The following is a 25,285-nucleotide window of genomic DNA, read 5'->3' as shown; positions in this document are numbered from 1 at the left end:
TTTTCACTCAGAAACCACTTTCCTGACTCCAGTGAGCACACTGACCTCTTTATGACCCCAAGTAATTATGAATGACCTATGACGCCAACTAATTGTGACTGACCTCTCAGTGAACCCATTGCCCTATTTATAACCCAGCTATGTGTCCTCATTTGACCTTTCTGAGGGCCCAAGTTACCTACCTTCTAAATTTTCACTCAGAAACCACTTTCCTGACTCCAGTGAGCACACTGACCTCTTTATGACCCCAAGTAATTATGAATGGCCTCTCAGTGAACCCATTGACCTCTCTATGATCCCAACTAATTGTGACTGACCTCTCAGTGAACCCATTGCCCTGTTCATGACCCAGCTTCATGTCCTCATTTGACCTTTCTGAGGGCCCAAGTTACCTACCTTTTCAATGTTGACTCAGAAACCACTTCCCTGACTGACACACTGACCTATGACCCCAAGTAATTGTGAACGACCTCTTGGTGAACCCACTGACCTCTCTATGACCTCAACTAATTATGAATGACCTCTCAATGAACCCATTGCCCTTTTCATGACTCAGCTTAGTACACTTGCTTGACCCTTCGGAGGGTCCTAAGTTTTTACCTTCTAAATTTTTAATCAGAAACCACCTCCATGATTGCAGTAAATCCATCTATGTCACCCCAATTAATTCTGAATAACCTCTTGATAAACTCATTGACCTTCACATGATCCCACTTGGTACCTCCATTATCTGGTCTGAATTCTAAGATACCTGCTGAGAGTCTAAGGCCAGAATCTAATCAGTTTCCTTGACTCTTTATCCTATCAGCCACCTGTTCATTCACAGGTGTGAATGGAACCTAGGAGCAGGGGTGGCCAGAGAGGCCCCCTTTTCACTCTGCCTCTCCAGTTCTACTTTAGGGCATCTTTAAGTTATGGCCCACTAGGAAGAAGTATAGGCCTAAGAAGGGGCTTACTACTACCATCCTGTCCCCCAGGAGCACTTAGGACATTCAGGCGGCTTCCTGAATCAGTCTTCCCCACTCCTCCGATTCTTCTCTCGGCCAGGTCATTTTTGTCTTGTCTCCCCAGCCCTCCCAGAGTCCCAGATGGAAATGGTGACTGACCATCTCCCTCCGCATTAGACTGTGAGCCCCATGTGGACAGGGATCTGGTCAATCCTTTTCTCACTGTAGTATCCCCAGCACCCAGCACAATGTGCAGTGCTGTTCTCACTGAATGAGCACATGGGAGGCTCAAGAGAGGCTGTCCTCAAGGGGCAGCCCCCAGGGGTCCCTGAGCCTGCAGCCACTTCCCAGGACCACCAGGTGGCGCAAACCACTTATTGCATCTCACCGGCTGTCCTCCAAGGCTCTGGATTTGGACAGTCCTGGGAAATGGACATATTAAGGGTAGAGGGAACATGTGGTCCATTGGAATGCAGAAAAAAAAATTAGAAGTTTGCTTTAGATTTATTTTCATCTCATCTTTTTAAAATTTCTATTTTGTGTATGTTTTATAATGTACATAATATTTTAGTACAGTAGTACATGTATATAATTTACAATAAATAATTATACAATTAAGAAAGTGAACTAAAAGTTTTTTTTAACTGATGGGAGGCACAACTCGTGCTCAGGGAAGCACACCTGTCTGCAGCGGACGGAGCCTGCTCCTCTGCTTTCACTCACCCACCCTCAAGAGGTGGAAGGTGGGAAGCAGACCCCAAACTCAAAGGATCTTTGAGACAGCATAGAGAAAAAGTACAGAGAGCTTTTTATGTTGCCACATTGCTCTTTCAATTTCACTTAAATGAACATTAACTTCCCCTCAGCAAAATGAAGGTGCCAGATGGTTTGGTTATAAAATACACTCAGCTGATCCAAATTAAATAATCTGGATTTAAATCACTACATCTCTCCACAGATTCACAGGTCCCTTGCATCAAACGTGAGTGGGCTTGTAAATGTCGGGTACTTAGTTGCAAAGTTGGCTTATCTTATTATCTAAATATATTACCACTGAGGTCAAACTGCTGGCCAAACTACAGTAATCTGTTTAAAAAATAGGATTTACTCATCACAGTTGCATTGAGGGTGCCATCACCCCCACCACTTGTCAGTCTGAGGAATGCAGGGTTTAAAACATGCTAGTCTGTGATCATCACATGGCAAATTATCCTTTCCAGACATGTCCTTAACTAGCATTTCTGAGTCACTCAAAGAGTGTTAAGAAATATCAGCCTAACAATCAACAATTTGTCATTCCACATTTCCCCAAGACCAAGAATTAATGGCTTCCATAAGCTGCCCCCACCAAACATCTTTGGGTTTGTTGACAAGTGGCTATTTGCAAGGCAGAGTGTCTTTTATTCCTGTAGCAGTAGATCTGTACAAGAGGTCACCTCCGGGCCCAAGAGACCTGGCAGCACCAACATAAAGACCAAAATATAAGCAGGGCCGCAGTCCCATCCCACTCACACCCCAGGACGCCTGTGGGACAGACGGGGAAGCACACACACACACTATTTATTCCAAAGCATTAACTGTAAGAGCAGTTTAAATCACAGGTCAGCCGGAAGAGGGGAAACAGGGAGAGAGGAGGTCACACTATCTCTATTTTCTCTTCCAGAGAGTCAGAGCCTCCAGGGGCCAAAGAGCAGCCCTCCTCACTAACAAGTGTATCTGAGATAGGCTTTTCCATACCTCATTTCATCCTCTGATATCAGTTCCAAAACCATCTCTAAAGGGGTAGTTTATATATGTATTTAATTCTTATATATATACATTTATGTCCATATAAAAGCAGTAGTGGTCTTGATGGATGGAAGGTGAGGTGGACTTGAGTAGAGACAGCTTGGCACTGAGGGACAGGCCTGAGAGCTGGGTTATTGCCGGGCAAGGCAGGAGAACGGGGTGCAGTTCCCAACGCTGCTGAGTGGAGGGAGAAGAGGACAGTGCTGGTGGTCTGCAGACCTGCTGCTGGTCAACTCAGAGGAAGGAGGAGGAGGAGGCATGGGAGTCCAAACTGAGATCTGGGGTTGAGACCTACCCTCAGAAACAAGGAAGATGAGGGGAGGCGCTTATGAGAAGAGGAAAGCCTGGGAAGCCAACCGCCCTTCCTGCTTCTCCAGTGAGATGGTATCTAGAGCATGCACACAACTGGCCTACAAACAGGCTCCATGGTGGAGAGGGAGGTGAGGGCTGGGGAGAGGCTCTCGGGCCCAGAGCAGCCCTAGGATACAAGATCGACACCATGAATAGCATCTCCATCTCCTTAGCCCGCAAGGCTCTCCACACCCCTCTGGCTGCCTAACAACTGTCTGGAGCTTGTCTGAGTGGCCCCTAGCTGCAATTGTGCTCACTGGCCCCTCCAGGGGCATTGCCTGCCTCTGAGGCCTGCCCATCCTTGCCAGCTAAGTATCAGACCCAGTGGTATCCCTCGGGGCTTTGTTGCCAGTCACAGTCCCATGGCCCTGGCTGAGGGCAGGGCTTGAGTGTGTCTTGCGGAGTGAAGGGTCATCACCCTCCAGGGTGGCCATCCGGGCCTCAATCCGCTCCAGGTCATCAGAGCCCACTTTGATCTTCACAGCCAGGAGGTGGATATAGGTCTCATAACGGCTTTTCTGGGAAAAGAGCAGAGAAAGGCCAAAGACAAAGTCAAAAGATAAACAACAAATTGAAGAAAAAAAAAACAAAACATTTGTACCTTATATGACAAAAGACTCTCTCCTGGATATTTAGAGAGTTCTCACCAATCAGTAAAAGGAGATAAACAATTTTAAAAATAGGCAAAGGGCATGCACAGAAATTTAACTTATAATTTTAAAAACCAAAATTAATTGGCAATGACTTATTGGATATGATAGCAAAAGCATAGGCAATGAGAGTGAAAATAGACAAATGGGGTTTTATCAAAATTTAAAACACCTCTGTATCAAAGAACACAATCAATAGAATGAAAATGCAATCTACAGAATGGGGAAAATATTTGCAAATCATTAATCTAGTAAGGGTCTAGTATACAGAATATTAAAAGGGGGAAAAAAACTCCTAGAACTCAACAACAAAACACAGCCCAATTTCAAGATGTATAAAGGACTTGAATAGACATTTCACCACAGAAGATACACTAATGACCAATAAGTACAAAAAAGGATGCTCAGCATCATTTTGCTGCTGTTGTTCAGTTGCTAAGTCACGTCCAATTTTTGCAACCCATGGACTGCAGCATACCAGGCTCCTCTGTCCTCTACAAACTCCTGGAGTTTACCCAAATTCATGGTCATTGAATCAATGATGCTATCTAACCATCTCATCCTCTGCCACCCCCTTCTCCTTTAGCCTTCCATCTTTCCCAGCATCAGTCTTTTTCAATGAGTCGGCCCTTCATCTGATGGCCAAAGTATTGGAGCTTCAGCAACAGTCCTTCCAATGAATATTTGGGGTTGATTTCCTTTAAGATTGACTGGTTTGATCTCCTTGCAGTCCAAGGGACTTTCAAGAGTCTTCTCCAGCACCACAAGTCAAAAGCATCAATTCTTCAGCACTCAGCTTTCTTTATGGTCCAACTCTCAAATCCATACATGAATACTGGAAAAACCATAGCTTTGATTATACAGACTTTTGTCAGCAGAGTGATGTCTCTGCTTTTTAATATGCTGTCTAGGTTTTTCATGGCTTTAGCCAACATATTCAGTGATTTTGGAACCCAAGAAAATAAAATCTGTCACTGCTTCCACTTTTTCCCCTTCTATTTGCCATAAAGAGATGCAATTGAATGCCATGATCTTAGTGTTTTAAATGTTGAGTTTCAAGCCAGCTTTTTTACTCTTCTCTTTCATCCTCCTCAAGAAGCTCTTTAGTTCCTCTTCACTTTCTGCCATTAGAGTGGTAGAATATCTGAGGTATATGCATATATGCCAATATCTGAAGTTGTTGATATTTCTCCTGGAATTCTTGATTCCACCTTGTGATTCACCCAGCCTGGCATTTCACATGATGTACTCTGCATAGAAGTTAAATAAGCAGGGTGACAATGTACAGCCTTGACATACTCCTTTTTCAATGTGGAACCAGTCAGTTCCATATCCCGTTCTAACTGTATCTTCTTGACTGGAATACAGTTTCTCAGGAGATAGGTAAGAATATTCTCTGTAAGAATTTTCCACAGTTTGTTGTGATCCACACAGTTTAACAAAGGTCCGTCTAATCAAGGTTATGGTTTTTCCAGTAGTCATGTATGGATGTGAGAGTTGGACTATAAAGAAAGCTGAGCACCGAAGAATTGATGCTTTTGAACAGTGGTGTTGGAGAAGACACTTGAGAGTCCCTTGGACTGCAAGGAGATCCAACCAGTCCCTCCTAAAGGAGATCAGTCCTGGGTGTTCGTTGGAAGGACTGATGTTGAAGCTGAAACTCCAATATTCTGGCCACCTGATGAGAAGAGCTGACTCATTTGAAAAGACCCTGATGTTGGGAAAGATTGAAGGCAGGAAGAGAAGGGGGAAACAGAAGATGAGTTGGTTGGATGGCATCATTGACTCAATGGACATGAGTTTGGGTAAACTCCGGGAGTTGGTGATGGACAGGGAGGCCTGGCATGTTGCAGTCCATGGGGTCTCAAGGAGTTGGACACGACTGAGTGACTGAACTGAACTGAATACAGTCTAAGGCTTTAGCATGGTCAATGAAGCAGAAGTAGATGTTTTTCTGGAACTCCCTTGCTTTCTCCATGATCCAGTAAATGTTGACAATTTGATCTCTGGTTCCTCTGCCTCATCAAAATTCAGCTTGTATATCTGGAAATTCTCAGTTCACATACTACTGAAACCTAGCTTACAGAATTTTGAGCATAACCTTGCTAGCATGTGAAATGAGTGCAACTGTATGATAGTTTGAACGTTTTTTGGCATTACCCTTCTTTGGGACTGGAATGAAAAATGACATTTTCCAGTCTTGTGGTTACTGCTGAGTTTTCCAAATTTGCTGACATATTGAGTGCAGCACCTTAACAACATCATCTTTTAGGATTTGAAATAGCTCAGCTGGAATTCCGTCATCTCCACTAGCTTTTTTCACAGTAATGCTTCCTAAGGCACACTTGACTTCACACTCCAGGATGTCTGACTCTAAGTGAGTGATCATACCATCATGGTTATCCAGCTCATTAAGACCTTTCTTGTATAGTTCTTCTGTGTATTTTTGCCACCTCTTCTTAATCTCTTCTGCTTCCGTTAGGTCCTTACAATTTCTGTCCTTTATTGTGCCCATCTTTGCATGAAATGTCATGTCACAACATGCATGAAATGTTTTCTTGGTATCTCTAATTTTCTTGAAGAGATCTCTAGTCTTTCCCATTCTATTATTTTCCTCTATTTCTTTGCATTGTTCATTTAAGAGGGCGTTCTTACCTCTCCTTGCTACTCTCTGGAACTCTGCATTCAGTTGGGTGTATCTTTACTTTTCTCCCTTGCCTTGAACTTATCTTTCCTCAGCTTTTTGTAAGGCCTCCTCAGACAATCACTTTGCCTTCTCACATTTCTTTTTTGGGGGGATGGCTTTGGTCACCACCTCCTGTACAGTGTTACAAACCTCTGTCCATAGTTCTTCAAGCACTCTGTGTACCAGATCTTATCCCTTGAATCTATTTGTCACCTCCACTGTATAATCATAAGGGATTTGATTTAGATCATACCTGAATGTCCTGGTAGTTTTCCCTACTTTCTTCAATTTAAGCCTGAACTTTGCAATAAGGAGTTCATGGTCTGAGCCTACTCAGCATAAGGTTTTGTCTTGCTGACTGTATAGAGCTTCTCCATCAACATCATTATCCTTCAGGAAAATACAGACTGAAACCACAATGAGATTATCACCTCACATACATTAAGTTAACCACTATCAAAAAAAAAAACCATAAAGTAACAAGCGTGTTGATAAAAATGTTGAAGAATTAGAATACAAGTACACTATTGGTGGGAATGTAAATTGATACAGCTACTATGGAAAACAGTACAGTTATTCCTCGAAAAGTGAAAATAACATTACCATACAATTTAGCAATTCCAGTTCTTTTTTTTTTTTGCAATTCCACTTCTGGACATAAAAGCAGGAGTGAAAGCAGGATCTCAAAGAAACACTGGCACACCCATGTTCATGGCAGCATTATTAACAGTAGCCAAAAGATCAAAGCAACCCAAATGTGCGTCAGTCAATGAAAGGACAGACAAAACGTGGTGTCCAAATACAACAGCAGAGCAAAAGAAAAGAAATTCTGATACAGTAGGGGTGAAGCTTGAAGACCTTATGTCATGTGACACAGGCCAGTCACAAAAATATAAATTCTGTGGTTCCACTTGTATGAAGCACTTAGAGTAGTCACATTCATAGAGACAGAAAGTAGAACTGTGGTAGTCGAGGACTGGGGCCAGGAGGAAGGTGCTGAGGATTATTTTGTTTAATAGTTATAGAGTTTCAGTTTGGAAGATAAAAAAGTTCTAGAGATTAGTTGCCCAAGAATATGAAAAGACTTAACATTACTGAACTATAATACTTAAAATGGTTCCTTAACCATTGATTCCTTAACCTTAACCATGATCAATCTTAGCTATGCTTTTTAAATCACAATTGTTTTAAAACATTTAAACCAAGTTAAAACATCAATAAGATACCACTTGCTAAACCTATCAGATTAACGAAGACTATGTCCAGTGTTGGTGAAGGTATGGAGGTGTGTTCATGAGCTATTAAAGGGACTGTAAATTGGTAAACACCTAGGAGGGAGGTTTGGCAGTGCCTGAGGTCTTGACTCAGGCTTCGGGCCCTTATCGCCGTCCTGGGAGAGGCAGGGACTAAGGGTCATAAGATTCTGTTCTCACCCAGCTCTGCCACAGAAACTGAAAAGCTCTTCGTTTTGGGCTCTACCTCTCCTACCGTCCATCTGCCCTGCCACTTCACCCCCCAGTTAAGCCAGGCTGGGGGTGAGAAAGACCAGGGCTTTGGAGGCACAACCAGTTGCCTGGTTAGGATCCTGGCTCCTGCACTTAACTGTCTCGCCTCAGGCACATGATCCAATCTTTCCAAGCCTCAACTTCCCCATCTGTAAAATGGGGATAACAAACCCACATCATACAGTTGATATGAGGATTAAATCAGTCAACATAAGGGAAGTGAAGAGAATCATGCCTGACAATCAGCATGGTTATTTTTTACCTTGCAGAAAGAGTGGATCTGAGAAGGCTTTCAAAAGCTATAAAGCATCATGTTTTTCCAAAAGGCAGGATTTATCTATCTGTTCTCCTCTACACCACAACAGAAAGTCAGCGTGGAAATCCAGAGACTGAGATGGGCGACTCCCAGCCCCTCCGCTCCAGGGACTTCCTCCTGGCTTGGTCTCGGCCTCTCTTGTATCTGTCTACCCCCATGTGCAAGTCAGTCCAAAATGGACAAGTGGTTCCTGCCTTCCTCCCCTCAGTCTGCCCTCATCCTTCATACGATGAAGGCAGAGCACTGTAGGGCAGAAGCAGGGTATGGGGCAGAGACACAACAGAAGAAAGGGAGAGCTCGGAAGGAGAGACCACGGTGCTCTGCTTGATAAACCCAGTGAGAGAGGCACCTGAGATGTGAAGGGGGGAAAGTCACATGGAGAGGGCTTGTGAGCTCTGTGGTTTGGTTGTAGAAGCTTCCCGAAAAGATGGGCCTATGCGGAAACTGGAAGTGAGGCAGGGGCTTGAAGAAGGATGCAGAGGGCCAGGGAGATCTCTGGTAGATACACAGGTGAGGGCACAGTTGTCTGAGCTGCTGGGCTGTGCAGAGACTGGCCCACAGGTGACTGCAGTTCATGACCTCAGGGGAGCCCCCAAAGTGGAGTGCTCCCAAAGCAGGACTCCCTGACTGTGGAAAGATGTGGAAGGAGAAGCTGACCTCTTCCTCCTGCCCCAGCCCTGTCCTTCCAAATCCTCCTGTGATGGGCCCACCTCAAACGTGAGATAATGCTCCTTCAGCCGGTTCTCCTCAGCCTCCTTGGACTTGATGCCCCGCTCGACCGGGTGACACTTGTGCTCAGCCAGCTCTGCAGTCACCTGCCTCAGCTTATTCTCATGAGAGCGCAGCTGCTCCTCCTGCAAAGATAAGTCGCGGACGGTGAGGTCCCACCCTCGGGGGTCGTAGGGGTGGGTCTCATCCAAAGGAGATCTGCTTCCCTAAGGGGAAACCGAGGCCTTGCCAGGGCCATCCAACACGCAGGGGCAGAGTCAGGTTTGCATCTGAATGAGTGCACCTCCACCGCCTTCCTTCGCCCCCTCCCACCATCGGCATCAGCTCCCCCCGGAGCCTCCCCAGCAGGCTCAGGAGATGCGAGGCCCTCACTCTTGTGTGTCCACACTCCCTGACATAGACACACAATCACCGAGACTCAGCCCGGCTCCCCGGGCTTCATACAATGCACACAGCCTCTCATACTCATGTCCAGACACATCTGAGGGCCACAGTCCCAGGATCACACCCAAAGACAGGCAGAGACACTGTCACTACCAGACAAGTGAACAGGACACCCCACCCTCCACAGGACAGCCAGGCTCCTTTGTGCCTATGGGCACTAGGCTGCATATGTGTATGTGTATGTGTGTATACATACAAACATGCATGTACTTGAATGGTAAGTGTGCCTGTGTGGGGAGCACCAAGAGTGCTGGCACAGCTGTGGACATAAGCAGTAGCCCCAGGGGCTCCACAGAGAAGAGCCTGGACACTGGCCAATCAGGAAAAGGCCCTAACAGGATGGAAAGCATGGCGTTAACCCATCTCCACCATGCAAGTGGTAGCCCAGCATTTATCCTCTCCTCTCAAAAAAATCCCTGAAAAATGGAGTACTGATGTGTGTGTGTGCACTGTGCAAACCCCATGGACTGTAGCCCACCAGGTTCCTCTGCCCACAGGATTTTCCAGGCAAGACTACTGGAGTGGTTTGCCATTCCCTTCTCCAGGGGATCTTCCCAACCCAGGGATCAAAACCATGTCTCCTGCAGCTCCTGCACTGGCAGGCAGATTCTTTACCACTGAGCCACCTGGAAAGCCCAGGAGATTTTTAAGGATTACAAAGAAACATGTAAGGGTAGATGAGGGAAGCAGCTAGATGAAGGGTTCTCCAAGTCTCGCCTGTCCCTCACTCCCCACGACACACACACTCATAACCATTCATGTCCGACACACAGGACAGCCACAGACCACACCACATCCAGAGGACACACCGCCACTGGCACACCCACACCACTGTGCGGGGTACGACCTCAGTCTCCCCGTGTGTAAGTGGGGGTGTGGGTGGGGGGATGGAGGAGGATGTCTGCTCTTTCGGCTTGTCTCTCAACCCAGACCAGGCACCGGGTAGGCACTGCTGAATGAGGGGCCGGTGGGGGGGGGGGTGTCGTTAGCCCAGGAGCTTGTACCTGGCAGAGGCGAGTGGTGCAGGAGGGCAGCAGAGGCCGACAGAACTTCTTCATGGAGCTGACAGCAGCGGGGAAGGAGGGCGCTGAGAAGATGGCAGCCACCAGGTTGATCCTCAGGATCCAGGACAGCATTTCCTCTTTGCTCCTGGGGATGGGAGGGGAGGGGAGGGCTCACCGGCTTCTCACAACAGGACTCCCTATCCCCCACCCAGCACCCAGCACAGAGAGAACACAAAGACCTCCATGTAGGTGGGCAAAGGGGTGAGGGAGGGTGGCAGGATGGGGGCTGATGGGCCTGGTCATGTCTGCATAGGGAGCTCCCTTCTGTCCCAGCTCCCAGACAAGACCTGGATTTCCATGTGAAAATGAAGCTGCCCAGCCAGGTCCAGAGCTAACGGCCTGGAGCTAGTGAGTCTGAGACCAGCAGGGGAGGTCAGAGGCAGCTGGGCAACTGGTCACCCCGACTCTGCCCTCTCGGCCCTGCCCTGCTGCCTGGCCTGGAACAACCGCTCCTATCCTCAGAGTTCACCTGCCAGTCTCCCCACTTTTAAGTTCATCTGACACATGAAACCCGAATCTCAAGTCACAGAAAGATGAGGTGCAGGGGCATAGAAAGAAGGCCTTATGGATAAACAATAAGGTGAGTCTTCTGTGCCTATCACCCCAACTTTAAGTGGAGGATGATTTACAAAGAGTCCATCTGTCTTGTATTTAAAGACTTCAGTGAACATCAGAATCACCTTGAGGTCTTATTAAAACACAACTGCTGGCCCACCTCCAGTGTTTCTGAGGTCCCAAAGTGGGACCACAGAAACTGTATTTCTGAGTTTGGGGGCTATTTTTGACCACACTGGGCAGCATGCAGGATCTTAGTTCCCCGACAAGGGATCGAACCTGTGCCCCCTGCATTGGGAGCAGAGTCTTAACCACTCAACCACCAAGGAAGTCCCTCAACAAGTTTTCCAGGAGATGCTGAGGGATCACACTTGAGAAACACTGCTGTCAGGAGGGACCTGAGCTGTTGGTTTGTGCCAAGCGATTACATTTGCTCTCACAGCTGCTATGCCAGAGAAGCTAAGGGCGCCTCCCCTGAGATAGATGAGGCAAGGATGTGGGGCAGGTCCTGAGCCCAGGGTGGGGGCGAGGGGGCACCCACTCCTACTTACGGTGCCTGGAAGAGGAAGACCCTCCAGTCAGCTGTCTTCAGCTTGAGAACATTGGACTTCTTGCTGTAGTCAGAGGCCCTGGTGGCCAGAGCGTGGTGCACACGGATGGCATTCTTCAAGTCACCCTCGGACAGGGCTTTGTCAGGCCTGTACTCATCCTGGACAGGCCGGGTCAGGGGTAGGCAAGCCTCTGTCATCACCAGGCTCTGGTTTACTGACCCGTACCTCCACCCTCACTGTCCCTCCCTGTCATTCACCTTCTCTCTGTCCCTACACATCCCACCATCTTTCAGCTGCTGTCACTCTGATACCATGCCCACCCCAATAAGAATCACCATGCACTCCTCCCCCAGCACCCCAGTTGGCCCCAGAAGCTTGAACAGGCCTTACTCCTCTGAAACTCCCTTTAAAAGGCTCTTCTCTGAAACCACCAAAGCCCTCGGTGAGCCAAAGTCAGGTCCTTGATGTGGGAGGATCCAAGATCTGCCTAAGCCCTAGGCCTTTCCCAGGAACCTCTGGGCACCAGAAGGCAAGGGCTGAGTTGGCCCTTCCTGGGTAAAGATTCTGGGGGAATCTCTCACCTTCTGCAGGTACAGAATGGTCCCTTTGAGCACCGCGTAGAATTTCTTCCAGCCACGCCTCCCACGGGGTGCTAAGGAGGGGGGGCATGGGTAGTGTGGCCATAACACCCATCCCGGCATCTCCTCCCCTGTGTCCCCCTACATGTCTGCTGGCATGAGCATACCCAGAGGAGCAGCCAAGGGGGTGCAGATCCTCTCTGGACTAGCATCCCTCCCCACGCCCCTTCCCTGCCTGACACCCACTCCTCTTGCCATCCATGTCGGCGTGAGTCTTCCGGGTCAGCACACCATGCTTGTAGGTAGTGGCGCTGAGAGCTTGTGGGACATCCAGGAAGGGGTTGCTACCATCCAAGATCCGTGTCACCTTCTTTGTGCCTGTCCCAAACTTGTCATCCACCAGCTCAGACAGTGATTTCCTCAGCTCATCTTCATCACTAGGAAAGTACTAGGGCTGAGTACCACCTCCACAGAGGCCTCATCCCCATGCCAACATGCCCTCTCCCCACCAAACACTCCTCTGGAAGCCAGTTAGAGGTGAGGAACAGAGATAAGGGGGTTTCAATTCCAACCATAAATCCAGACCTTTGACCTGAGTCTCCAATTCTGACCTTCATCCTCTGAAATTTTATTTTTGGCCTCCAAGCTCCAATCTTCACCTTTGATCACAAAGTTGGAGACCTTACTACCTTCAGACTTACCCCCTGGTCTTCCCTGACCTCTCTGAAAGCCCAGCCCCAGGGAGAAGTAACCCATGGGCAGACTGCCCAAGTCCCAGGGACATGGTGAGGAACAGAAGGTCAGTAGATTAGGCCCCTAAAAGTCTAGGTTCCCCACTGGAGCCCTGGTAGAAAAATGCCAGCTCAGCCCAGTTGGGTTGGGTTTCCTAACGATCCCTACCTGGGACCTTCGCATGGACCCCAAGACCCAGGCTGCCCTGGGGAGTACAGCAGAGTGGGGTGTCAACTTTCCCCAGGAGCCTCTTATAGTCTCCCCAACCAGCAAGGTCACCACACCTCTTTCCCGATGGCTGGGTACCTCCAGGTCTCACTGCCCTCTCAGGGGAAGAAGTTAGGGGGCAGTCACCTCTCCCCATTGCCAAGAGCAGTCACCACTTCAATATGGTCATATTACTAGCATTGTAAAGGGACTCAGAGCTCATGCCTGTCTACCTCCCCAAGGGGAAAGATACATATTATCACTGAAAATAGTGGCAATATCCCCTGAACAGAAAACCTGTTGTGAACACCATGAAACTAAAGTCACAGTCTAATCTATTCCATAGCTGTAAAACTGCACACTATTTATCAAGACAGAAAATGAATCCAAAGGGGAACTCAACAGCAGGAGCTGGCCAGCTGGTCAGGGGTCACTAGGGCCCTGGGTGAGAGAAATCAGCACCATGGAGAGTGACCAGCATGCCTTCCCAGTACCATCAGCCACTCCCTCGCCCCACTCCCAGTAATTCTCTCCCCATATTTGTGCTCATGGGCACTACTCACATGGCCCATTCCAGTTTTTCATTCTTGATGGAGTTGTAAAGGGTCTAGGAGAGGGGGAAAGAGAGGAGTTCAAAGAAGAGTCAGAGTCCATCTACCTCTAGCGATGTGGAGGCAGTGAGGGAGTACCTTTTCAGCCAGTGGGGCAAAGAGGGTGCTTGATTCACACTTATTCATTGGATGGGTGAATGAATGGGGGTGGGTGAGTATTGTTTAGATGATTGGATAGACTTGAGGATGAGTGGGTAGATGAGTTGGTAAGTATGTAAATGGGCTGAGAAATAGGGGGGTAAGTGTGTATAGAGGACTGTGTAGGAGAGTATGTGTGGGTGATGGATGAATGGGTAGGTGTAGGGACAGGTGAATGATTGAGTTGCAGGGTGGGTATGTGGATGGAAGGATGGATATATGGGAGGATGGGTAGACGGATGGATGAGTAGATGGGGAGTAGGTGGGTGAAGGGACTGGGATCATTTTATTTTACTTAAAAATACACTTTAACTAGTTCTTCCTGACAGTGAAGAACATAATTATGGTAAGAAGGGCGATGAAGGCAATGTTTATTTTCTGACCTCCAGACTCACTATCCAGTTGCCCACCTGATATCATCAGTTCCCTCTAACTCATCCTCTAAAACTGAACTCATCATCTATCCCCCCAAACATGCTCCTATTCCTCCAAGGTGGAGAACTGACCAAACTTGAAAAGCCAGAGTTTTTCAAAAGAAACTTTTCAAAAGTTTTCAAAAGAAAACTAGATTCCTTGTGATGTTTAAGAAATGAGTGAGCTTTTCCCTGTGGTGATGATACTGATGATTGTGGTGAAAGTGGTGGTGGTGATAAGGGTGATAAGGTGAAGATGATGGCGGTGGCAGCTGTGACAATGGGTGGCAGTGTTGAGCACTATCTTGACAGAAATAATGATAGTGGAGCACTAAAAACAAATCTCACAAAGCCTACCCTCTGCCTAACTCAGGGAACTCATTCTAGTCATGTGTTGAGCTGGGTGGTCTCTACCTCTGTCCCAAAGCCATCATTACCCTGATCCCAGAATGAAGAACTTGGACCATCAGGATTTAGTGGAGCAGAAACCTCTCTCCTCCCCACCCACCCCAAACACAGCTGGGAGCATGGGGACCCTTAGCAAGTTATACCTTTAGCAGGTCTTTGGCAAAGTCTTGGCCATCATTCAGTTGGTCCAAATTGGCAATGAATTGCTGGCAGGACATCTTCTTGCCAATGTTCTGTAATGAAGGAATGGTTCTGCCTGAGAGTAGGGATGGAGCCTGGTATGGTCCCCACACCCTGCCCTGCCCGGCAAGAAGGGATGAGGCAGAATCAAGGGCAGTAATGAAAAAAGACTGCCTGAATTTCCCTTTGTCTCTCCATGAGTTTACAAAACTCTTTTTCACATTCAAGATTCTATTTGATCCTCAAGCATCATGAGAGGTTGGGGTTCTCCTCAAACCCAGATGAAGGAGTCAGGTTAGATGAAATAACAGCTGACATTTGCTGGGTGCCTAGCACGTTCCAGGTTTTGTACTCGACATGCATTATTTTATTTCCTTCTCACAACAAAGAGAAGGTTTGGTGGGTGTTATTATTATCCCCACTTGAAGGTAAGGAAATTGAGGTGCAGGAAGGTGAAGTGATGTGCCCATGATCACACAGCAAGGAAGTAGAAGGGCTGAGTGTGTCTGACACCAAAGCCCATGCTCTCACCCGCTACTCCATGGTTAACTCTCCCAAGGTCACAGCACCAGGACTTGAACCCAGGCCTCTTGACTCCTGAGCAGAAGCTCTGTGTATTCCGTCACAACTGTCTTGCCCTCTCACCTGTACAGAGGGGCGGCAAGACCTCCAAGAGGTAGGTGAAGTGAGGGAGAGTTTTGTCTTAAGAGAATCAAAAATCAATTTCCACCAACACACATGGGTACCCCATGCTGAGCTGCACTGGGACCAAGGGAACCTGAGCAGATGGTTTCACTCCACGAGGCACAGACAGACAAAGAGCTGGAATGACTGTACCCCAATTTCTGCCTTTTTTACTGATGATTAGAAGAGGGGCTCCAGCCCCCCAAACTCAACATCTGATGTGCATACTTTCAGACTCTCCTTGCAGTGTCCATGTTTGAGGGAACACTGATGGCACTTCACCATTGAGAAGACAAAGTCCCTTGAACACTAGACATTTATTGGTGTAGGATTTGGTGGATTTAGGTTTGCTGTAATGCAGTGTTTCCCAAGATTCACCTACAGATGAGAATAGGAATTCCCCCTGAAGGATTTCATAATCAAACAAGTTTATATGTTTCAGAGCTTTCAGTGTGCTTCTGTGGTATCGAGAGTCTCCAAGGAGAGGATTCCATGTAGTTTCTCAATTACTCCATTTTAGCAACAGTTTTATTAATACCATGTGGGACATTTACACACCACAGGAAATAATTCAGAAAACAATGATAGAAAGTTTTATAAGTAGCTGATGAACAAGAATTTTCTATACCTTTTCTAAAGGGTTAAGGAGAAATGATCCTACAAATGCCTTAATATGTGTTTCATATGTCTATGTGTATATTTTACATGTACATCCATGTAAGTATGTATATATGAATATAGTCATTTATGCCTACAGTCATAATTGAGGAACATGAGGGCACTGTTGATCACACTGTCTGAGTTCCACACACACACATTCCCAAGCCATCAGTAAGGGGTGGGTGTAAAATCAAAAATTTACCAGGCAAGAGTTATAATCCTAATAATGACAGACTGTCTTGTTGCAAATGAACCTTCTCATCAGAAACAACTGCTGGTCAAAATATTTAAAAAAACATCTGTGTGAAGACATTGGAGAAATATAAGAGCAATGAGGATTTCAAGGGCAAAGGTCCTACAAAGAAGGGAAACATGGAGAGGGGAGGCCGACAAGGAGCAGCTTTCCTCTTCAAAGCATCTGTCAGTTCTCAAGAAGTGGGCAAAAGAGGAACAACTGAGTGGTCAAAAGGACTAGAAAATGAAAATTGGAACTCAGGGCCCACCGAGGACAAGGGGCCCTGGGAAACACGCCAGTCACACTTCAAAACTTGAAATTAAGAAAGGAAGGAAATTCTTCAGACACAAGGAAAGTTATCCCAGATGGAAGCCTGGCAAAGCAGAAAGGAATGGAGAGCAACAAAAAGGGTAGCTAAATCTAAATGATTACTGACTGTGAAAAATAAAAATAATAAAGTTTTCTGGGGAATAAAATGTAGAACGAGATACAAACAGTTAAAAGGATGATAACAGTAGTATGTAAGTTGGGAAGACAAATAAATTAAGGCATTTTAAGGTTATTTCATTTCTAGGACATGGTTAAAGTACTTTAATAAGTGAGAGATATATATTGCAAACCACAAAAAGAATTCTAAAAGAATTCACAACTAACAAGCTAACAGGGGAAAACAGTAGTCTAAAAAAATACTTAAATAATCCAAAAGCAGGCAAGAAAGGAGAAAAAAATAAGCAATATAGACCAGATGAGTCAAAGAGAAAATGAAGAGTAACTTGATATGTCTGAATTCAAATATATTAGTAATTTATTAAATGATCAAATTAGGAGGGAGGTGGGAGGGGGGGTTCAGGATGGGGAACAAATATAAATCCATGGCTGATCCATGTCAATGTATGGCAAAAACCACTACAATACTGTAAAGTAATTAGCCTCCAACTAATAAAAATAAATGAAAAAAAAAACTTTGGAGGGAAACAGGGAAAAAATAAAATAAAAAATAAATGATCAAATTAAAAGGCAAAGATTAATAGACAGCTCTTAATATAAGGAGACAGAAATCTTGGGGAAAGTATAGAAAAGACATGCATGCAAATACTAGCAAAAGAACTCCAGTATAACTACACTAATAACTGACAAAATAGACTTGAAGGCAAGGAGCATTACTACAGAAACATTTCATAATAATAAAAGGGTCAATCTACCAGAAGATATAAACATTCTAAATTTGTATGTACCTAATAACATAGTTTCAAAGAGTAAAAGACAAAAATTGAACTAAAAAGAGAAAGACACTCACAGTCACGGTTAGAGATTTCAACACTGCTTTCTCAGTAACAAGAAGAACAAGAATCCTAAGCAATTAATTTGTTAATATCAATCAATTAATGCCAACCAATACCCTAAATAAAATAAGCAAATTCCTAGAAACATACAAACTTCTAAAACTGGCTCAAGTATAAATAGGAAACCTAAATAAACCTAAAAAGAAGTAGATATTCACTCAGCAATCAAAAACCTCACAAAAGAAAAGCCCAAAACCAGATGGCTTCACTAGTGAAACTTACCAAACATTTAAAGAAAAATTAATACTAATACTTGGGACTTCCCTGGTGGCTCAGATGGTAAAGAATCTGTTTGCAATGCAGGAGACCCAGGTTTGATCCCTGGGTTGGGAAGATCCCCTAAAAAAGGGAATGGCAACTCACTGCAGTATTCTTGCCTGGAGAATTCCATGGACAGGAGCCTGGTGGGTTACAGTTCATGGGGTCATAGAGTCAAACATGACTGAGCAACTTATGTTTAACATTAATACTTCTTGGGGTTTCCCAGGTGGTGCAGGGGTAAAGAATCTGCCTGCCAATGCAGGAGACACAAGAGATGCAAGTTCAGTGCCTGAGTCAGGAAGATTCCCTGGAGGAAGAAATGGTGACCCACTCCAGTATTCTTGCCTGAAGGACTCCATGAACAGAGGAGCCTGGCAGGCTACAGTCCATGGGATCGCAGAGTCAGACATGACTGAGCAACTGAGCACACAATACTTCTTAAGCTTTGTCCAAAAACTGAAAAAGAGAGAACACTTCCTCACTCATTCTATAAAGCCAGCATTACTCTGATACAAAAAGCAGACAAAGAATTCACAAGAAAATAAAACTAAAGAACAGTATCCCCTATAAATATAAATGTAAAAACTCTCAATGAAATACTAGCAAAATAGCAGCATAGTAAAAGGATTATATACCATGATCAAGTGGAATGTATCCCAGGAGTACAAGAGTAGTTCAACATATAAAAATCTATAAACATAATACACCACACTAATAGAATGAAGAGAGGGAGAAAACACAAGATCCCTGCAAAAAGGGAAAACTTTTTCTAACCATACACCTGATAAGAATATAGTAACTAGAATAAAGAACCTTTACAACTCAACAACAAAAAACACAAACAGACCAATTAAAGAAAAGCAAAAGACACCAGTCAGAATGGGCATCATCAAAAAGTCTACAAACAATAAATGCTGGAGAGAGTGTGGAGAAAAGGGGATGCTCTTGCACTGTTGGTGGGAATGTAAATTGATACAGCCACTATGGAAGACAGTTTGGAGATTCCTTAAAACAACTAGGAATAAAACCACCACATGACCCAGCAATCTCACTCCTAGGCATATACCTTGAGGAAACAAAAATTGAAATAGATACATGTACCCCATTGCTCACTGCAGCACTATTTACAATAGCTAGAACATGGAAGCAACCTAGATGTCCACTGACAGATGAATGGATAAAGAAGCTGTGGTACATATACACAATGGAATATTACTCAGCCATAAAAAGGAACATGTTTGAGTCAGTTCTGATGAGGTGGATGAACCTAGAATCTATTTTACAGAGTGAAGTGAGTCAGAAAGAGAAAGATAAATATTGTATTTATATACATAATCTAGAAAAATGGTACTGAAGAACTTATTTACAGGGCAGCAATGGAGAAACAGACACAGAGAATAGACTTATGGACATGGGGAGAGGAGGGGAGAGGGTGAGATGTATGGAAGGAGTAACATGGAAACCTTACATTACCATATGTAAAATAGATAGCCAACGGGAATTTGCTGGATGGCTCAGGAAACTCAAACAGGGGCTCTGTATCAACCTAGAGGGGTGAGATGGGGAGGGAGATGGGAGGGAGGTTGAAAAGGGAGGGGATATATGTATACCTATGGCTGATTCATGTTGAGGTTTGACAGAAAACAACAAAATTCTGTAAAGCAATTATCCTCAATAAAAAAATAAAAAGAAAAGGAATTAAATCTTTTTAAGAAGATGAAAAAGTTCTGGAGATTTGTTGCACAACAATGTAAACAGATTTAATACTAGTAAACTATACATAAAAATGGCAATGATGGTAAATTTCATATTATGCATATTTTACCATGATTTTTAATATTTTTACCATAATTTTAAATAATAATTATATATCCCCCCCAAAGTGGCAAAGTACTTGCATAGACATTTCACCAGAGAAGATACACAAATGGCCACAAGCACATGAAAATATGCTCAATATCATTAGTCATTAGGGAGATGCAGATTAAAACCAAAACGAGTTACCACTTCATACTGACTAGAATAGCTATCACTAAAAAAGAAAAGAATGAAAAGAAGTGTTGGCAAGGAGGTGAAGAAATTGAAACCCTATACATTACTAGTGGGATTTCTAAACGTTTTGGCCACTAAGGAAGTTTCACAGTTGGTCAAAAAGTTAAACATAGAATTACCATATGATGCAGCTGGTCTTCTCCTAGGAATTGAAAACAGGTGCTCAAACAAAAACTTGTACACAAATGTTCAGAGTAACCCTATTCACAATATCCAAAAGGTGGAAATAATCCAAATATTCGTTAAAAGACAAATGGATACACAAAATGTGGCATATCCATTCAATGGAACATTATTTGGCCATTAAAAACAAATGAAATTATGGCACATGCTATAATATGGATGAGCCTTGTAAACATTACAGTAAGTGAAAGAAGCCAGATATGAAAGGCTATGTACTGTATGATTCCACTCACATTAAATATCCAGAAGAGGCAAGTCCATAGAGACAGAGAGCAAATGAGTGGTTGCCAGGGGCTGGAAGAAGGAGAGAATGGGAAGTGACTGCTAATGGGTACAAGGTCTCCTTTTGGGGTGATGAAAAGTTCTGAAACCAGAGAACAGTGACGGTTGCACACTGTGTGAATGTACTTAACTCCACTGAATTGCACAACTTAAACTGGTTAAAATGGTAAATTTATGTCTTATACATTTTACAACAATAAAAAAATCATTAAGGATATAAAAGATTTTTACAACATAGTTAAAAGGCTTGACCTTATCAACACATATAGAACATTACAATAAATTACTGCAGAATACACTTTCAAGTCCATGTGAAACAGCTACTAAATCAATCTCTCTCTGGATAAGAAAGTAAGATAATCAGTTGCAAAGAAGTAAAATCATACTGGTAAATGAACAACAGCCACCAGGCCAAAAGATATATACCAGAAAGGGAAAAGAGAGACAGAAGAGAAGGGAAGGCAATGGGAGGGGAGAGGGAAAGAAAGGGAGGAAGGGAGGGGAGGAGGGAGGACAGAAAAAAAGATGGAGAGAAAGAGAGACATGCCCAGAACACTCCAAAGCCAAACTGATGTGAATGATTTGGGACCTCCAAGTTCTCAGTTCCTCCCTTGCTCCCACCAACATTTGGATCAAAAGGGCCTCCAACCCTGACCTTGACCTGAAAATCTGTTCCCACAGCCTCTGCTTCCAATCAGAAAAGAATTATGATTGGGCAGGCCACAGCCCCGTTCCAAGGCCTTCTCTGCAGGTCTAGTGTGACTTACCTGAGGTCAGAACAATCCCAGCCTGTCTTTAAGTCTTCCCCCCTCTCAAAGCAGAATGAAATAGGCCAAGCAGAAAGAAAGTAGATGTCATCCTTCAGAGTAAGGGATGGGACCAGTCAAAAGTCTGGAAAACCCTCATCACTATTTGCAAATCGAGATTAAACCTGAGTTGTACTTGGTGCTCCTTCAAAGTTCTAATATATGAGGCTTGTTCATCACCTGAGAATGGGCAGGGCCTTCCCGCCGCTGCCAGTCTTCAGAATAGTATGCCGACCCGTGCATTTGTCCCTCAAGTCCTCCACCATCTGGCCCAACCCACCTCCCCAGCACTCCCACTGCTAAACCTCAAGCAGCCCAAGTGTGAGAGAAATTAACGTTTTCTTGCAAAACAACTTATCTTTGTTTCAGCTTGGAGGTTCATAGCGCAGCTTCTCCCACCATCTCCTCCCCCTCTCCTGGCCTCATCCTAGAGACCTCCCGCTCTCACCCCGACACTGACTCCATCAACCAGTGCTAGTGACTGCACATCCACAGTACATCTGTAATATCTCTCCTTGTCTCCATCTCCAAGTCTAACCCAAGCCCCCATCCTCTCTTGTCTGGAGGCTAAGCTCACCCTCCTCTGACATCCTTCCCTTCCAGTTCACCCTGTCATGAGGAATGAGCTTTCCTTACTCCCAGCTAAGGCCAGTCTCCATCTATGCCCTGCTGTTCATCTCGAGGAAAACTTTGATTTTCCCTTCTCTCTCCTGCATCATCAGTTTCTCCTTGCCTGCCTAGTAGATTCTAATGGCATTATACACAACACCCTAGTCAGATTTAAAACAGTCCCTCCTAAAAACAAATATTGTATTTTAACACATATTATGTGGAATCTAAAAAAATGGTACAGATGAACCTGTTTTCAGGGCAGGAACAGAGACATAGAGAACGGACATGTGGACACAGAGGGGGAAGGAAAGGGCAGGATGAATTGGGAGATTAGGATGATTGGGAGATTAGATTAACATACACTACTATGTGTAAAACAGATAGCTGCTGGGAATCTGCTGTGTAACACAGGGAGCTCAGCTCAGTATTCTGCGATGACCTTGATGGGTAGGATGGCGAAGGGAGGTTGGAGGGAGGACCAAGAGGGAAAGGATATATACATACATATGGCTGATTCACTTCATTATACAGCAGAAACTAACACAACATTGTAAAGAAATTATACTCCAACTTAAAAAAAAAAGTTCCTGCTAGACCCCTCCAGCTGGTAGCTTACTTCAGGATCCCACTCAAAGCCAAACATTGCAAAAGAATTTCCACAGCCTCCACTTCCTCACCTCCTATCCTCACCTCCACCCACTCCATCCTGGCATTTGGCCTCCCGACTCCACCTAAAGTGCTTTTGTAAAGGGCTCCAATGACCTTGACCATCCAATGACAATGACCCACCAATGGCCATTCCAATCCCAAAGGCTGTTTTTCTGTTACTGTCTTTCTTGACCTCATGACAGCCTTTTATATAGTTGGCTACTTCTTTCTCCTTGAAACACTTTCTTCTCTTGGCTTCCGAGACACCACACACTCCTGGTTTTCCGCCCATCACCATGGCTGCTTCCAAGTGTCTCCTTCTGCTCTGCTTGATCTCTAAATAAGGCCATGACCCACAATGGGTCACCAACCTGCCTCTCTCCCTGAGGAATTCAGCCAGTCCCATGATTTTCATTCCATTAGGATGACAGCGACCTTGTCACTGTCCACACCCCATCACTCTCTGGCATCCTAGATTCATTTTATCCCACCACTTCCTTGGCAAAACCCATGTTCATGTCCGACAGGCATCTCAAACACAGTATGTCAAAAATGGGGCTGGAGCCCCAGCTCTCCCACTCACCACACCTTCCACCCACCCACAGAATTTCCCTTCTCATCTCAGGAAATAGCACCCCCATCGAGCCAGATGTTGAAGCCATCCTTCCCCCTCTCCCTGATCAGCCCATCATCAAGTCCCGTCAGGCTCATCCTCTACTGATCTCTCTCATCTGTCCCTTCTACCCATGTTCACTACCCTGTCAGCCCAAGCCACCATCACCTTCTTCCTGGACTCAACAGCCACTATGGAAACAGTTTTACTGTCCTCCAAAAGTTAAACGCAAAAATACCATTGGACCCAGCAATCCATTCCTTCGTATATACTCAAAAGAACTGAGAGCAGGTTCTCAAACAAAAACTTACGCTAAGTAAAACAAGTCAGAAAGAGAAAGACAAATGCTATATGATATCACTTAGATGTGAAACCTAAAAAATACAACAAGCTGGTGAATAAAACAAAAAAAGAAGCAGACTCACAGATAGAATAAACGAGTGGTTACCAAGAAGGGGAAGGGGTAGGAAGATAAAAGGGTTATTATGGGATTACATGAAGTCATGTGTGGGAAACTTCGGAAAATTGTAAGCACTATAGAATTTAAACAATCTTTCATTCAGTTTAAAAATAATTTAAAAAATTTTTAAACCTGTATACCAACGTTCATAGCACTGTTCACAATAGCCAAAAGATGAAAACCAGTCCCACTGGTCCCTCTGCCTAGGAGACTTTGTCTCTGGCCTTTCCATGACTGACTCCTGCTGAGCCTGCAGGTTCCTGCCCCAATTGCACCTCCTCTGACGAGATCGGGCGCGTTCAGGTGGTATGGCCATAGACAATTGCACCTCCTCTGAAAGGCATTCCCTGACCCCCAGTCCAGCCACCATCACACCTGCCTGTTGATTCCCTTCATAGACCTATCACTATTTGCAATCACTTGTTGACTTGTTTACTTTCTATCTCCTCTAACTAGAAGGTAGGCACCCTGAGGCAGGGGTTCTCTTTTCTCTCATTTATGGAACGCAGAAGGTGTCGGGCCCTAGAGTCCAAATGCCCCTCCTGCAGGAGGGGCATTCCCAATTCCTCCACTAGGCTGTGCCCATCTGGGAGTGTGCACCAACTCCCTCTGCCAGTCCCCATGCTGGCTCCCGCTCTGACCAGAGCCACTTCTGGGGGCCCTAGCAGGCCCCACATTCCTGAGATCCCCACCTTCCACCAGGAACTGAGTCTCTGTGGAACAACGGCAGCAGGAGAAGAGGGAGGGATGGGGTGAGCACAAGCAGGCATTGCCACTTCCGGGAAAGCTCCCAGTGACGGCAATGGCCTGGTCCTGGGCTAAACGCTCTACAGTTGCTGTCTCCTTAAATTTCACAGGGGAACTGAGGTTCAGGGAAATCAGTAACTCACCTCAGCTCACATGCTGTCGTGTGAGAAATAAAGAGGATTACAACTCAGAACTCTTGCTTTTGGTGTTTTGCAATACTGTCTTGAGAAAGAAACGGATCTTCAGTGTCTGTTGACTGCGAGTATGAACAACCCTACTGCACCCACGTCTAATGTATGAAGGTAGTAATGTTTCTCTTCAACTTCAGGCAGAAGGTGGTGCCATGGGCAGTTAGGGCCCACCAAGCTCAAGAATATTCTCAACTTGGGGTTCACTGACTGCTGCCTTTGTTAGCAGCTCTCAACCAAGGGAAGAGGCACCCGGGGCTTAACACAGCAGTGACCGGGTCCTGAGATGGCCCTCGGCCCTGCTGAGCGTAGGGATGGGAAGAGGAATGTGTGCTTAAAGCTCCTTTTAGGGTAGGCCAGTGACACCTGCTCTCTGCAAACAGTAAGCAGTCTTGGAGGAGCATCAGCCCATTAGTGGGCATTAACTCTGGTGACATTCCCATGGAATCCACACGCCTTCTCTCCCGTTCCACACTCAGGCTGACAGCCCTGGCAGACAAAACCGAAGCTGTCACACAACTACTCTTCATGCCAAGGCCATCGAGGCTCTTGTTCTCCCCAGGCCAGGCACCCAGTGTGCCCATGCCTGCTCAGGCTGCCATCAGGGCAGGTCCTTCATATTCTTGATCCTCTAGGAATCTGCAGGCTGGGCCTTCAG

The 25,285-nt window shown here is 45.4% G+C and overlaps 1 protein-coding gene across 5 annotated transcripts in view; it reads right to left on the bottom strand.

Annotated features, from left to right (window-relative positions):
- Positions 1-2,327: 2,327 nt before the first annotated feature.
- Positions 2,328-25,285, bottom strand: part of PSD2 (pleckstrin and Sec7 domain containing 2) — a 108,289-nt gene continuing 85,331 nt past the window's right edge. For 3 of the 5 annotated variants that reach the window (XM_020908445.2, XM_070465470.1, XM_070465471.1), the window contains 8 exons: positions 14,817-14,907; positions 13,667-13,710; positions 12,411-12,601; positions 12,168-12,238; positions 11,587-11,744; positions 10,421-10,565; positions 8,954-9,097; positions 2,328-3,604 (listed from right to left, as the gene is read on the bottom strand). In XM_020908445.2, coding sequence (XP_020764104.2) covers positions 3,395-3,604; positions 8,954-9,097; positions 10,421-10,565; positions 11,587-11,744; positions 12,168-12,238; positions 12,411-12,601; positions 13,667-13,710; positions 14,817-14,907 — 1,054 coding nt within the window. In that variant the 3' untranslated portion in view covers positions 2,328-3,394. The remainder of the gene's footprint in view (positions 3,605-8,953; positions 9,098-10,420; positions 10,566-11,586; positions 11,745-12,167; positions 12,239-12,410; positions 12,602-13,666; positions 13,711-14,816; positions 14,908-25,285) is intronic. The other 2 variants (XM_070465472.1, XM_020908446.2) reach the window with 2 other exon arrangements.

The sequence above is a fragment of the Odocoileus virginianus genome, chromosome 3, assembly GCF_023699985.2.
Source record: "Odocoileus virginianus isolate 20LAN1187 ecotype Illinois chromosome 3, Ovbor_1.2, whole genome shotgun sequence".
Classification (NCBI taxonomy): Eukaryota; Metazoa; Chordata; class Mammalia; order Artiodactyla; family Cervidae; genus Odocoileus; species Odocoileus virginianus.
Note: the sequence above shows the minus strand (reverse complement) of the source record. Positions and strands in the feature narration are given on the sequence as shown.